The sequence below is a fragment of the Pipistrellus kuhlii genome, unplaced genomic scaffold (assembly GCF_014108245.1).
Source record: "Pipistrellus kuhlii isolate mPipKuh1 unplaced genomic scaffold, mPipKuh1.p scaffold_m20_p_12, whole genome shotgun sequence".
NCBI classification, from domain to species: domain Eukaryota; kingdom Metazoa; phylum Chordata; class Mammalia; order Chiroptera; family Vespertilionidae; genus Pipistrellus; species Pipistrellus kuhlii.
This window is the reverse complement of record NW_023425427.1, coordinates 15,578,711-15,594,102: the sequence shown is the minus strand read 5'-3', so window position 1 is coordinate 15,594,102 and position 15,392 is coordinate 15,578,711. Positions and strand designations below refer to the sequence as shown.

General features: G+C 47.6%; 1 protein-coding gene across 2 annotated transcripts in view; it reads left to right on the top strand.

The window, feature by feature from the left end:
- The window catches only part of CCDC180 (coiled-coil domain containing 180), a 46,241-nt gene that overhangs the window by 26,946 nt on the left and 3,903 nt on the right, over positions 1 to 15,392 (top strand). Inside the window, exons 21-34 of one of the 2 annotated variants that reach the window (XM_036433275.2) lie at positions 615 to 761; positions 1,430 to 1,574; positions 1,751 to 1,867; positions 2,889 to 2,987; positions 4,027 to 4,146; positions 5,573 to 5,745; positions 6,050 to 6,105; positions 6,215 to 6,290; positions 8,015 to 8,092; positions 8,197 to 8,263; positions 9,033 to 9,174; positions 12,145 to 12,305; positions 12,835 to 12,972; positions 13,485 to 13,596. In XM_036433275.2, coding sequence (XP_036289168.1) covers positions 615 to 761; positions 1,430 to 1,574; positions 1,751 to 1,867; positions 2,889 to 2,987; positions 4,027 to 4,146; positions 5,573 to 5,745; positions 6,050 to 6,105; positions 6,215 to 6,290; positions 8,015 to 8,092; positions 8,197 to 8,263; positions 9,033 to 9,174; positions 12,145 to 12,305; positions 12,835 to 12,972; positions 13,485 to 13,596 — 1,631 coding nt within the window. Of the gene's footprint in view, positions 1 to 614; positions 762 to 1,429; positions 1,575 to 1,750; positions 1,868 to 2,888; positions 2,988 to 4,026; positions 4,147 to 5,572; positions 5,746 to 6,049; positions 6,106 to 6,214; positions 6,291 to 8,014; positions 8,093 to 8,196; positions 8,264 to 9,032; positions 9,175 to 12,144; positions 12,307 to 12,834; positions 12,973 to 13,484; positions 13,597 to 15,392 lie in introns of those variants that run through there. The other variant, XM_045579979.1, reaches the window with a different exon arrangement.

Below are 15,392 nucleotides of genomic sequence, written 5' to 3'. Positions count from 1 at the left end.
CACTTCCGTCCGGGGCAGTCAGGATAAAGGAAGGTGGGTAGAGGCAGAATTCCCCCATCAGGAAGGAGCCCTGGCCCAGCTGGAGGTAGAGATGTGCGCAGGGCAGGGCACGGGGTTCCAGGAAGGCCATGCAGGGACTTGGGATGGGGGCTCTTGCATACTCCAGGAGGCCTCAGCGGGGTGACAGGTGAGGAGGCCTCACAGGTCTGTGCGCAGTGGTCAGCTACACGAGAGGCAGCTGGTTAGGGCGGGCTTGGGCGCGAAGAGGAAACCTGCAGGGCACTCATCCAGGGGAGCCCCAGGAAACAGGGGCCATGCTGCTGGGAGTTAGAGCGAACATGCCAGAGGGAGGACAAGATCCAGAAGGACCTGGGGATCCTTTTATCAATTTGGTGTGAGGGTAGAGGGGCCCTCTGGCCCAGCACACTGAGAGCTCCACGCTCTGTCCTGCACACGCTGGCATTTTGAACTTCCTTCCAAAGCCTCTTTTATTGTCCAGAGAAGGTGGGCAGTGCTGCTGGTGGCCTCACAGCTGGGCACAGCAGTGGAGCTCAAGCAGCCTTCCAGGTTGGCCTCCCATGCCAGTCACCACCCTGCTCCTCCCACGTCCGCAGGCTGGTCAGTCTCAGCAGCACCCTGCACCGGGAGCTGCTTAGCTATGTCGATGTCATCCAGGTGTCCCTGCGCAGCTTCCGCCAGTACTTGGAGGAGAGCCTGGGCAAGCTCCGCTACACCAACATAGAGTTCATCAAGCACAGCAGGTGGGAGCCAGCACCCGGGCCTCTGCGGCCACCGGGCTTCTTTCTCTATGGAGAGTTGGTCATGTCCCTTTAATTTTTTATTGTGACAAAATAAATGCACATAACACAAAACTACCCATTTGAACCATTTTCAGATGTTCAGTTCAGTGGTATGAAGTATAGCCGCAGTGTTGTGCTGCCATCACCGTCATCCATCTCCAGAACTTTCTCATCTTTGCAAACTGAAACTCTGCACTCATTTTGTACTAACCCCCATCCCCCCAGCCCCTGACAGCCACCCTTCTCTTTTCTGCCTCTATGAATTTGACTCCTCCAGATACCTCATTGTAAGTGGAATCACACAACACTTGTCCTTTTGTGTGTCTGGCTTATTTCACTTAGCATAATGTCTTCAACATCCATCCACATTGTAGCATGTGTCCGCATTTCATCCCTTCCTAAGGCCCAATACGATTCTATCGTGCATATACTGTATACAACATTTTGTTTATCCATCCATCCCTCGATGGGTTTTTGGGTTATTTTCCTGCTTCTGTCCTTGACTCACCTGCATTCATTTTACCTTGATCTTGTACTTTTAACTTAAAGCCTTATTAACCACACATTTGGAATGGGTAGAAAGTTTCAGGTCTGCTCAGTGGCTTCTATTTCTTCCAAATTCTTTTCAGATTGTTTTCAGAGGGAGGCAACTTTTCTCCTGAAGAAGTTCAGGCACTGTGTAATCGACTAGAGAAGGAAGCTGCCCTGATAGAGGTTGTTGAAAGCTCAATCATGCTCAACATGGAGAAGATGGAGAGCGAATACCTGGATCAGGTGGGTGAGCCCCACCCCTGACCTCCAGCCAGGCTCCCAGGATACCTGGTTATTAGGTCAACCAGGCCAGTCAGGCCCCCTTTCCAACCATTAGTTCAGCCTGTCCCCCTCTGCTTCTGGGGCCCAGAAGTTCCCAATTAAGCCCCCCCTCCCTTACTTTCTATATTTCTTTGCAGGCCAATGATTTTATCAACAAGTTTGAAAGTAAATTCCGTAACCTGTCTGTGGACCTTATTTTCTTAGAGAAAATCCAGCGGTTCCTGACAAATCTGCAAGTGAACATCAAGTGTGAGGTGGGACAGATTAATTCTCATCTGGTGGCTGTTTCTCTTTCTCTCTCTCTCTCTGTCACACACACACACACACACACACACACACACACACACACATACCTGCATGCCATCGCTGTCCTAGAAGCTGGGGGTACTCAGCCCCATGGGACTTGCACTCCAGCCAGGAAGACAAATTAAATCGTCATAGCTTCTAACATTCATTGAGTTCTTTGAATGTTAATGGACTTATTTTGATTGGCTATGTTAGTCCTTATAAGAACTGTACAGAGCAAGCACTGCTTTTAATCCCCATTTTAGAATAAAGAAACATGCAGAGAGTAAGTGACTTAGTCAAGGACACAGAGTTCTTAAATGGTATGTATAGTCATAATGTGAGTCCAGGTCAAAGATATCAAATAAACAACCTAGCTGAGCACTTCAAGGAACTAAAAAAAAGAAAGAAAGAAAGAAATTAAACTTAAAAAGAAGAATAAACTTTAGCAGAATGAAGGAAATACCTAAAGGTCAGATCAGAAATCAATGAAATAGAGACTAGAAAAACCATATAAAAGATCAATGAAACTATGCTTATTTTTTTTTTTTTAAGATAAACAAAATTGACAAACCTTTAGCTAGACTGACTAGGGAAAAAAAGAGACAAGATTCAAATAAAATCAGAACTAAAAGATATTGCAACTGATACTACAGAAATACAAAGGATCAGAAGAGACTACTATGATCAATTATATGCCAATAAAAACGAAAACCTGTAAGAAATGGATAAATTCCTAGAAATATACCCAGACCCTCAGCCATTGCTGTGAGTCACCAATTTTATTTTTTAAACCTTATCTATTTGACAATGTAAAAAAACATTTAAAACGCACATTGATCAAGTTTCTGATAAGATTGTGCCTTTTCCCCACTTGATTTAATTTTTCCAGTATTTAATTCATTTCTCAGATAATATGTTTCAACTAAACAGTTTCCTGATCAAAATAAGTATTCTAGAAACACATCTTAGAACTTCTGTCTTTTCTAGGTGGCAAAATCTAATTCACAAGCAGAAGGATTAAATTCTTCTCTGGAACAGCTTCAAAGCAAAGTGGAAATGTACCGAAACTCAAGGGGAGATAAAAATGTAAGTGCTCTGCAGATGCTAAGCTATGAATGGTAAAGATGCCTCAGGCTGGAATCATAAACTGGAAATACACTTACATGATCAAGATTTCTCCAGCACCAGAGGGGCCTCGGAGCCTTCCTCCTGAATCCCAGGCAGGCAGACAGAGTCCGGTGAGAGAATCCTTTCTCTTACATTTCAGTGACTGACTACGGTTCAATTGTCTAACAAAAGAGGACATTTGTTTTTCTGTCTTTTTTGCTTTCTCTTGCATAGCAGCACATGCTTCCTGGAAAAAGTTCCAACATCCACGAAGCACAGAGTGGAGAACACACATCACTCATGTTGTCCTCGTTTCCTGCAGAGCCTCTCATGACTCCTGTATTTTGATGCCGGTGTTTCTGTGCCTTCCCGGCACCTCACTGTGCTTTCCTACACACCTGTGGGGCGTGGTCAGTGGGGTTGCTACTTTAGCAGGGTGTGTATTTGATGTTGTCATGGAGATTCCCCTACAGAAAGTTGTGATCATTTCACTTTTGCACACCATTGCCATCTTAGGCCAGACATTTCCTTCTGAACATAGAGAATTAGGTCTAGGGGAAATCCTAGGGAAGCATGCTTTGTCCCCAAGCATGCAGATGGGGAGACTGAGCCAAGTGTATTTAAATCATTTGCCTAGAACAGTGGCCAGCAAACTCATTAGTCAACAGAACCGCAGTTTGCCAACCACTGGTCTAGAACAAATCTGTAGACCCAGTAATGGAACCCCCACGATGCCCTATCCCCTGAAGCAATGATCGGCAAACTTCTGCTCTCGAGCCCCGGGTTGCCACTCAGTTGACTAATGAGTTTGCCGACCACTGCCCTGAAGGGCCTGCTGTCCCAGTGCAGCACCTGGGAGAGCCAGCCACTTCCCCAGAGCCCTTCCTGCCAGTGAGGGGCCTCCATCCAACCACGAGGCATTCTCACCAGCCGGCTCCCATTCCTGACATTCAGATGGAATCAGCCCGCCCTCCTGCAGCCTGCTTCCTGTGGCTTGCTTCTCCCGTGTTCTTACCAGGTAGTGGTCACCAAAGACCTCCATGGCTTCATACAAACTTGGAGAGAAAGACTGAGCCAGAGGATTCAGTACCTCAACTGCAAGCGGAAGCATGCGTCTATAACACAAGTGATGTTTGCTGTAAGGCGTGGAATGGGATGGGGGGCGGGGAGGGGAGGTGAGAATGCAGGGCTCAGCAAAGCCCAAGGGAAGAGGGAGCTCCCAGGCCCCTCCTGGACATCAGGCCTATGGGGTGCCCTGGAAAGGCCACAGTTTATGCAGTCAGATGTGGGTCCAAATCGAAGACGGGCCACTTCCCTGCATTGGTCTCTGAGAGGACCCTTCACCTCTGGATACCACCTCCTCTCCCCCATCAGGGCCTTCAGCTCACTGCACCCACCAGCTCTCAGGGAAGCCTCACTTTTCAGCCTCTTCCTTCCCACCCATACCCGTGAGCAGCTACCAGCTTCTCTCTTACCTCACCCCCCCCACCACCTCATCCAATCTCCCTGTTCTCTTGCACCCCTGGCTGTCTTTAGCTTCTCACTTCCTTCCATGACCCGTTTCCTGAGCTGCAGCCAGACCAAACACTAGAAAAGGCCATTCTGCCTGTCACTCTCCTGCCCTCTGGGGAAAGTCAGACCTATGCAGCAACCTGAGCAGGCCACCCTCCATGGCTTCTTCATTTTTCTGGTTCCCCCAAGATGCCAGTTTGGACCCCCCCCCCCCCAGATGACACTCTCATCAGACTTACACAGCAGCCTCTGGCAGTATAAATGGACACCCCTCAAATTCCGCTCTAGTTACCCTCAGACCTGCCTCTCACTGCCACGGTTTGAACCAGCCTTCCCTTCTAGGGGGAGGCTCTTCCCACCACACCATCAACACTAAGCCTCCATCGCACCACCACTGCTGCTCCTGACAGGCTTAGACGTCCAGCTGGGGCCTTCCCTCTCACAGTCCCCTGCAGTGTCATGACTCAGAATAAAGGAGGGAACAGTCTAACTAAACTCTCATTGTGAGCCACCACTCTGACCCTTTCTCTAAGGTCTATCTCAAGGGGGAGCTGGCTACTCACTCATCCATGCAGTCATCTCTCAGTTGAAAACATTGCCTGGGAACAACCACGGGCCAGCCTTACAGGCCCATGACCCTCAGTCTCCTAGAAGACACTGGAACTTTTCCTTTATAGCACTGGTGCCCATTGCGACCAAACACTTACTTAATACGTATTAAATGTCTGTCTCTCTGACTAGACTTTACGGTCCATGAGGACAAGGGTCCATGTGACCTCTCTACTCCATGTCCAGGGACCCAGGCAGAGCCTTGCAGAGAGCAAGCACTCAGGAAGCATGTTTGAAAGTTGGCATGCATGCATGCATGAGTGAGTGGCCCTCTAAAGGGGACGAGACCATTACTGTTTCATAGAAGGGAAAACAGAGGCTCAACATGGTCCGTCAGCTGGCCTCCAGCTGCAGCCCCTGAGCAAAGTGGTGCTGGAATGTGAAGCCAGCCTGTCGGCACCTAGGCTGGGCCCACATGCTCGGGCCTTTCTCTCTGGCCTCAGAGCAGCACCTTGACTGACCTGGACAAGGACAGTGACATCCTGGTGTCTTCCGAAGTCCTCGAAGAGGAGGCCAAGGTAGACGTGGTCATCCCCGAGTCCTTTGCCCAGCCGAGCCGCATGGGGAAGCCCATGATTGAAGACCCGGCTATCGATGTGGTCAAGAAGATCCTGCAGTGAGTGGCCCTGGGGTGCACTACGGGGCCCTGCCACCCGGGGCCCAGGCCCTGAGCTTTCAGGAACTGGCTTTGGAGTCCCACACACACACGGGGTCCCCATGTGAGCCCACCCCTGGAAGCCTGTGATCTTACTAAGCAAGGGACCTCTCCTCTCAGAGCCTCCTTTTTCTCCTCTAAAGTGAGGCTCATGATAGTTTGCCGTCATGTTGTGCTGTGTGCTAACGGGAGTGGTGCCCAGTGGCTGGCATGAGCTGTGCTCATGGTCACTGGGGAAACCTCACATCCTTTCCTTCGGTTTCAGAGTTCAGGACTCAAGATCCCCAGTTTCCCCAGCTGATAAAACTCGATCGCAGACAGGTAAAGGCAAGCAGGCCTGCGAGTCGCAGGGCACTGGCAGCGGGGAAGCCATGGTGCCACCTGGTCCGTACTCACCTGGGGTCCTCACCTGGGCGATTGTCACCCAAAGGCTTGAAGCGACACCGGAACCAGGGAGAACACTCTGCAAAGACCTTGTCCAGTGCCAATGCCACCTCAGCAGGGAGGTAGGGATGCTGGGCTGCCCAAGATCTCCCCTTCCCAGACCCCAACCCTGTCTCCCTCAATGGAGGCCAGAGACCACCCTGTTACTTTACCAGCGTCTGTCATCAGGATGTGCTGCCTGGTGCCCACAGCTTCAAGACTCCAAGGGACACAGCGAGGGTCCAGCTCTGGTGCTGGTTTTGGTTATATCTGCCCTCATTCCCTCTTAGAGAGCCTGTCTGAGAATTTAGTGGTGCCCAAGGTGATGGCTGGTGGATCCAAGCCCTCTACCTTCCCTTCCCACGCACATCACACTGAACAGAAAGATGGACCCTGGAGATGGCTTTCTTTGGGTGACATCACAGAACCTTAGGAGGAGTCTGGGCCTCTGGCTTCTAGCAATGTGCTCTGCCCACTACGCCCCACCCCGTTGGAGTGATTAGACTAGGGGTGTCGAACTCAATCAGAGAAAGGGCCAAAATCTAAAATCCAGCCTAAATCGCGGGCCGAATGGTTTACTGAACAGTCATAAACTGTCATTGTGATGGAAACGCAGCGGAGTGCAGTGATGACAGCGTGGTGCGGGCCACATTGCAAGGCCTGGCGGGACGGATTTGGCCCCGCGGGCCTTGTGTTTGACACATGTGGATTAGACTCATGGCTCATGAGCTCTGGCTAACACCCAACATGGCTTTTACAGAAGGTGGAGAGCAGGACACAGACTTTCTTGGTCTTCTGTGAGCCCTCATTGATGTGGTTTTGAGGAAGTGGTGGTGAGGAAACCTGTGGCTTTGCATACCTCCAGAAGGTCTTTTTAAACACTCAGGCCGTCTGCAATGCAGAAATAAACAAAGATCAACCAAATGAGAAAAGCAAAGGCTACTTACTCAGAGCTTGCGATGGCAAGGGAGTGGGCCACATCCCTTGCATTTTAGCGGAGTCTCAAAGGCAGGCAGAGGAGTGGGAAAGCTTTATAGCGGAGAAGGGGGAGGGTTTTGGGTGCACCTGATTGGAGGCTGTTGGCATGGGAAGTGAGGGGCAGGCCAGCAGCTGGGCACCCAATATGATTGGTTAGGGGAGCATGTTTCGTTTTCTCTCTTTGGTTTTGAGTTGGAAACAAGGACAAAACTTTGGAAAGCGTTCACTTATTAACCAATTCCTGGTCATTTGGGGTCCGATTATTACAGACATTTTTGTTTAGGCTACAAAATGAAATCCATGTTGCTGGAGCTGCCTGGTGAAAATTCAGGATGCCCAGTTAAATTTGAATTTTAGAAAAACATGTAATATTTTTTAGTGTAAGTATGTCCCAAAGATAGCACGAGAAATACATTAAAAAATTATTCATTGCTTATATGAAAGTCAAGTTTAAATGGGGGCATTGTGGGTTTTCTTTGTGTGTGTGTGTGTGTGTGTGTGTATGTGTTTTGAAAACCTTGCAACCCTATATGTGGCTCAACCCATTTTTCTTTGGAGGCTCACATTTGTAGCAGGGATACAAATTTGTAGGCCGAGCACCTCGCTCTCTTCCCCCTTCTCAATGCCCTTGGGTGGGATTCAGCGGAAGGGCTGCATTTCCACGGTCAGGTTGTCTCCAGAACTGTTGAGGAGTAGAGGAGCATTTTGAAGGATTCAGCCCCACACGTGGGAACCAGGTAGCCTACAGGGAGGTCTAATGCCTCTAACAACTCAGGTGGGGCTCCCACAGGCTCAGCCTCCAGAGCACTGACCCACCTTTGTCCCACAGCGTCACGCGGATTACCAAGGGCAACAGAATAGACAGACGGTTCCAGGTGCTCTGGGAGAGGCCACCTATTCAGGCCGAGTAAGTGACAACGCCTTCTCCTTTAAGTACATTTTCACCTGTTGTGTCCCTGTAGGGCCGCTAAACCTGACTCAGTGGAGGAATCCATCTCATGTTTGTTGCAGGGACTTTAAAGGGGTCATCCAGACCCTCCTCTGGGATAACAATGAACAACTGATGAATGTCATAGAGGTGAGAGCTGTAGCCCACAGGCCTCTGCCTGCCCCTCTGCCAGCCACTGGCCACATGCCCCCAGCTGCATCTGCCTCCTGCAGTCAGCGGGTAATAGCCTTGTGGGTGAAACTGAGGAAGAGGGATTCCAGCCCCCCTGGACCATGGCTACCCAGCGAAGCTTCATTCATTCATTTAGCCATTTACTCAGGCCTAAACATTTCTTGGACACTAACTGTAGTCAGGTACTGGGTCCGCCCAGAGGAGCAAGCCCATCTCTGTTCCTGAGGTGACCACCCAGCAGAAGGGTGACAAGACATGGTGGCACCACAGGGAGTCAGGTGGGACGTGTCAGCAGAGGGTCCTCCAAGAGGAACTGCTTGGTACCTGTTTCTGCACACACACCACACAGGAGTGCATTTTTCCTGTCTGCCCCCCACTGAGCTGTGAGACCTTCAGAGAAGGAGCTTCGGATCATCCATATTAGCGGCCCCACAGCCTGGTAACCAGCTTGGCCACTTCCTACTTAGCTCTCAGCCCTGTCATTGAAAAGAGATTCCATATTGGCCTTGAAGGATAAGTAGAATGGTGCCACCACTCCCTCTCTTGTGCCTTGCATAACCCTGCGACGCCAGCAGTGGTGAAAAGGACAGACAAACAGAAAGAGGGTCACTGGGACAGCAGGAGAGAAGGGCTAGGTGGTGATGAGAGCAGGGCGGAGGATGCCAAGATGGTGGACCGGAGTCCCACGGTGGGGGCCCTCACCCACACCAGCAGCCTTCTCTTGCAGGAGTTCTACCGCAGGGAGAAGCGCTCCGTCACCAGGCCCGACTGCATGTCGGATACCTTGGAGCAGTGTGCGGACAACGTCTGCAAGAAGATCCAGGAGTACCAGAACCAGACGGATGAGTACCACAACTCCTGCCTCATAGGTGGGTGAGGGCGGCCGGCAGGCGGGCCCCGGTGTGGCACGAAGCCACTGATGGAGCCAGACCTGGGCCGCAGGGCCTGGGTGTGACCTTCTGACCTGGAGGCCACCAGGCGAGTCAGAGGCTCCTCTCCATGAAAAGTGGACGTCTTAGAACTAGGGAAAAACCTTGATCAGATTTAGCTGGGGGAAGTAGCAATGCCTCCTCCCCAAAGGCCCCCCCTTTTTTAGAAGTATGGTGATTTGTATAACAATGCTTTGGTCATCGCACAGGTATCTTTGACAGCTTTACTGAGATATTCACCTACATATAACTCACCGTTTGAAGTGTACAATTTAATGGATCTACTGGGAGTTGTGTAACCATCACCCCTGTCAGGTTTAGAACACACACACACACACACACACACACACCCAGCCCTCCTCACTTTTCCAGCCCTAGACGAGCTTTCTGTCTCTATCAAGTTTCCTGTTCTTAACTTTCGTATGAATGGAATCATGTAGAATGTGGTCTTTTGCAACTGGGTCCTTTGATTTTGCACAGTGTGTTAAAAGTTCACCCATGTTATTGTGTGCATCAGCACCTCATTCCTTTGAATGGCTGAATCATAGTCATTGTCTGCAGGTACCACATTCTGTTTATCTGTTCCTTCACTTATGTGTATTTGATTGTTTCTATGTTTTGGCTATTGTGAATAATGCTGCTATGGACATTCATGTGCATGTTTCTGTGTGGACATATGTATTCCCTTCTCTGGGGTGTATGACTAGGAATGGGATTGCTGGGTCGTACTCTGTGTTTAATCACTTGAAAAATCCTTCCACAATGCTTACTGCATTCCTGGCCTGGGCTGGGCTGGGATAAACTCAGTAGACTCTGCCTCCTGGAGAACAGGGACATGAAAATAGGCAGGTAGATACATCTTTCCACTTACATTCATTATTATGACCTAAAGGAGTTGTGAAAACATGACTATTACCCCCCTTTTGTCCACTTCTTCAAGTACCTCTGCATCTTCATCCATAGCCACATGTGTTTTATGGAGTCGTTATTCCTCTTGTAGGTTAGGGAACCTGAGGGCCCGTTAGAGGCCTGCTGTGTTGGTGGAGAGGCAGCATGGATGGAAGAGGGAGAGGATTAGGAGATGGTCAGACCTGTGATCAGGACCTTGCACTGCCATCTTCCAGCTGTATGACCTTGACCAAGCCACCTTGCCTCTGTGAGCCTCAGTTTCCTTGTCTGTAAACTGGAGATAAAGACAAAACCCATGATACAAGGGTTTTTTGAAGATTAAACCCCTCGCACAGACTTTCCATGTACAATACAGTCTGCTGTGGCTCTCATTACTGTGGTTGTGCGATGACTGGAAGAGAAACCACAGGCAGCATCTCATTTCTCTAGCTCAGGATTTCCCCAGGTGAACTCTGTGGGGTCCATTCTATATGACCTTCCGCAACATGAAGGTCCCTTGGTCGAATGGGCTTGGGAAATGCTGCCGATTGTGTGCGTCTCTGGAAGATTCTCAGTTCACAGTAAATGTTCACTTCCATTTCTTACAGTTTGGGAGTCCAGGTATCTGACCAACTCTCCCAGTGGAAAACGTGTAAAAATGCTGGATATAATATGTTTGTGATGAAATCTTAAATGCATCGAGCTGACTGAGAAGCAAGGAACACACAGGCCCCACGCGTAGATAAAATGGGAACTCTGAGAGATGAGTTGAGCAGTAATTTTGGCTATTGCCCTAAGGACTTTGCTGACTCCCGGGTGAATTTAAGCCTCTGTTTTCATGGCCTTCGGGGCACTGGGATCAGGAGACAAAGCCTCCACCTCCCAAGGTGGAAAGTCCGAAAGGACACATGAAACTGGGGCTCTACGTACAGAGTAAGGTGAATGAGACAAAAACCACCCCTCCCGCTCCGGCAACCAAAACTGTCTTATTAAAAACCTTGGTGCTGGGTAAAGAAGAAGAAAAACTCCAGTGGGAATCCACACCTATAAGCCAGCCCTAATGTGGTTTTTAACTTGAAGTCACACTGAGAGAAACCTGAATTTAACTTTCTGTGGAGCATCCAAAAAGCCTGTCACTGATACTTTAGCTTAGAATGATCTTGAGTTAGTTGTGCCAGATGCTTGTTTAATAGAGACACTACAAATCTTCTTTAGTAAAATCCACCTTCAATTCAGGCCTCCAAGGATTCCCCAAAATAAAAAGCCCAGAAAAAGAGCTCATGGTAAAAATAAACAAACAACACACACACACACACACACACACACACACACACGCACATGAGCACGTGCGCGCACGGGGGTTGGGGGGGGAGGTATCTTGAGCATGAGGTAGGCAGCAGGATGAAGCCAGTAAGGACTGTATATATTAAACATATCAAACAGAAAACATAAAAGAATGTATTTATTAGAGTCAAATAAAAGAGGAAATTGGAAAAATGAGTAAGGAGCAAGAGATTATTGATATGGCCAAGTAGAAATGAAAGAGAACCAAATATTTGAAAAATTATAAATGGCTCTACAAGCATATTATTCATTGGTGGAGGTGAAATTAGTGAACTGGAACATAGATACAAAGAAAATACCCAAAATACAACACAGAAAAACAGATTAAATTTGGGAAGAAAGGAGAAGAGATATGGAGGAAAGACCAGAAGTCCAAAAGGAGAGGAAGGAGACTAGAGTTAAGACAGTATTTACAGAGGTAATGGGTGAGACCACGCTTAAAGACACAATGTTACTTTAAATGAGCTGAAAAGTCCTGCAGAGTTTAGAAGACAAGTCTTTGGAACTTTTATACTATAGTAGTTTTTTTTCTATCCTAGTTTGATCACATGACCCCTTTTGATGAAATAGATATTACCACATTGAAGACCAAGTCTTTCTCTTTGGGAAACTGCTTTGGGTCAGCAGCTGGGCTCTGTCCTGTCCTCTCCCTTGGTCTCCCATCCCCGATGTTTACAGAATTACGCGCCCAGATGAGGAGATTTGAAGAGCTGCTGCCCCACGTGTGCTGGCTGATGGTGGAAAATTTCAAGGAGAACAACTTGCAAAAACTTTACACCTCCACCAAAGAGATCCGGGAACAGTGCTTGAATTTTCACAAGCAACTTGAGGAAAGGAAGGTGAGGGCTCCAGGACCTGCCCTTCCTCTCCAAGTTCAGGGCCCCAGGGAGAGCGGAAATGAATGCAGGGCATCGGAAGAACTGAGTCCCAGGGAAGGTGATTGTTGGATGGGGACTGAGGGACATAAGGCATCGGGGGAATGAGCGTGGAACGGACGGCTTCTTCAATGAAGTCATTCAGTAAACTCCTTGTTGGATTGAATGGGTGGGTCAGCTGGGCTCTGTGCAGCCATTGTCCTTGAGATCAACCATGCTTGTCTCCCTGGTCTCACAGAGTTGTTCATTTCATTGAACCAAAGCCTGGATTGTGCTGGACAGATGCTCCCTCCCCTCAGAGTCGGCTCCAGCCAGGCCCCTATCTAGCCTTTTCTGCCCACCCGTGGCCCTTCACACACCCTTATCAGAACACTCATAAGTCTGGCCAGTGCCATAATTGACAGAGAACATAGGCCAGTGACTCTTTGGTCCTGACCTCAAGATAGTGTGGTTGAAAATTCCTGCTGATTTCTTGATTTTTTTTAAATTGAAGGTTAAAAATGCCCAGAGTCTTTATCCAAATCTTGGACACCCTATACATTCAAAAGAAATGGAGTATCTGTGTTTAATGGAAGAGAAAAGGCAGCAAGAATTGGACACGCTGATTATGACCACCAAGGAGAAGCTGGAGGTCAGTGGTGCCATCAATTCCCAAGACCAGGGCTGAGATGCATTGACCTCCAAAGAGGTGACCCCAGCTGACAGTCCACCACCAACGTGGAGCATAGCTTTGTGCTGACACCTGGCCACTTCGGGAGATAAGAGTGGGCAGGTTTTACAGGTGGAGATGGTCAATGTCGGCTGTGTGTAACTTGTATTTTTTAATTTCTAAATTAATTATTTACAAAAATATTCATGAGAACTCCTCTCCCCCCCCCCACACACACACACACACACAACCCATGCCTAGTTTTATTTCTTCTTTGGTGAATTGTTCCTTGGCCATTTTGGAATCATTTCCTACCTTTAAGCCAAGTCACCTCTTGGAAGAGGTCTCCTGGCTGAGGACCAAATGCCAGTTACCTTAGATTCAACGGACACGCGGCTTTGTCTTGTTACCCACTGGATCCCCACATCCCCCCTCGGCCTGCTGTCGGAGGCAAGGTCCTCTGCTAACAACTGGTCTCCCTGTGTTTCCTCCAGGAATGTATCAGGAAATGCGGCCGGTCATTCATAACCAGCTTGGCCAGCTTCACCGAGAGGTTCCTGTTGCAGTTGGATGAAGTGATCGTCATCGATGATATCCAGGCTGCGAGTAAGTAGCACTACGGCCCTGTGTCCTGGCCCCAGGGGACTGGCGAGGCACAAGCTGGTGGGCCATGGGGGATTTCTGCCTTTCCCCAACTTCACCAGAATGAAAAGGGATTATCCACCAAAAGGACTGATGAATTTTTGGTTGTTTTCATGAGAAAATAACTTTCTTTTTTAATTAAAACACAAATCCCAAATTGGTCAACAATTACTTGTAGAAAATGAAATTCTACTATTTTCATAATTTTGGAGTAGGGACATCTTTCCTAACTATGAGATGACAGCTAGAAATCATAAAGGAAATGGCTGAGCCCGGCTGGAATGGCTCAGTGGTTGGGCATTGACCTATGATCCAATAAGTCATAGTTTGATTCCTGGTCAGGGCACATGCCTGGGTGGTGGACTTGATCTCCAATTAGGGGGGTGTAGGAGGCAGCCAACCAAGGATTCTCTCCTATCATTGATGTTCTTGTATCTCTTCCTCTCCTTTCTTCTCTGAAATATATATATATATATATATATATATATATATATATATATATATATATATATGATATCTACACTAATAAAAGAGTAAAATGCAAATTGACCATACCTTTGCGACGCCCACCTGCCAATCAGGAGTGAGTATGCAAATCAGTCCAACAAAGATGGTGGGTTATTCGCATATGCAGGCGCCAAGCAGCCAGGGGAGGGGCAGGATGCTTGCGTTCCACACCACCCCAGCTACTCAAGTCCTCTGGGTAGCGTGAGTAGGCGGAAAGGCGGCTCCAGGCCAGAGTGAAAAGATGGTGCCAGCAGCCAAGCAGGCCCATTCTTGCATGAATCTTCGTGTATCAGGCCTCTAGTACATATATAATGGAAATGGCTGGCACGTCTCTGTGGCCAAAAGAAAATACACACACACAAAACAAAACAAAACAAGGGAAACTATTGAAAGATGGAAAGACAAACTACAAACTGGAAAAATATTCCTACTATCTAAAAGTCAGAGAAAGGCCTAATATCTCTGTGGTACAAAAAACTCTACCAGGTCAAATTGTAAAAAGAGACAAAAGACAAACATATGCAATTCAAGAGAGAAGTAATTCACAGAGCAAATGTAAGAAATGCTTTACTGATTAAAAATGCAATTATGAACATTATGGATATATCCGTTTTCACCAACAGCCTTGCAAAGCTTTTACATTTGGTGAGAATGTGAGGAAGCCTCAGTGCCACAGAGACCCTGGGAGAAGTGTAACACTGATACCACTCTCGTGGACAACTCTCTGTCAGTACCTATCAAAATTCTTTTTTCTTTTCCTTTCACCTGTCAAAATTCTTAATTTTGACCTGGCAGTTGTTACCCTGGGAATTTATCCAACAGAAAGACTTGCACAGTTTTCCAAGGCTATATTTTAAAGCATAGTCATCACCACACTGACATTGCAAAGAATGGGGAACAATACTAACATCTACAATAGTTAGAAGGGAATTGGAGACACAAATTAGGGCTGAAATGGACAATGACTGCCGTTCATCTATTTAAGAGTCTTTAATTGTCTATATGTGCTAACGTGGAAAGGCAGGAAGAAATACGGTTATGTGAAAACCAAGTTGACAGTGAGTACTTTTCTATGATCCCATTCAAAAACCACACACACGATAATATTCATATAGATACATAGATACATAGATATATAGATATATAGATATATAGATATTTAGATATATAGATATATAGATACATAGATGTATAGATGTATAGATATATAGATATTTAGATATATAGATATATAGATACATAGATGTATAGAT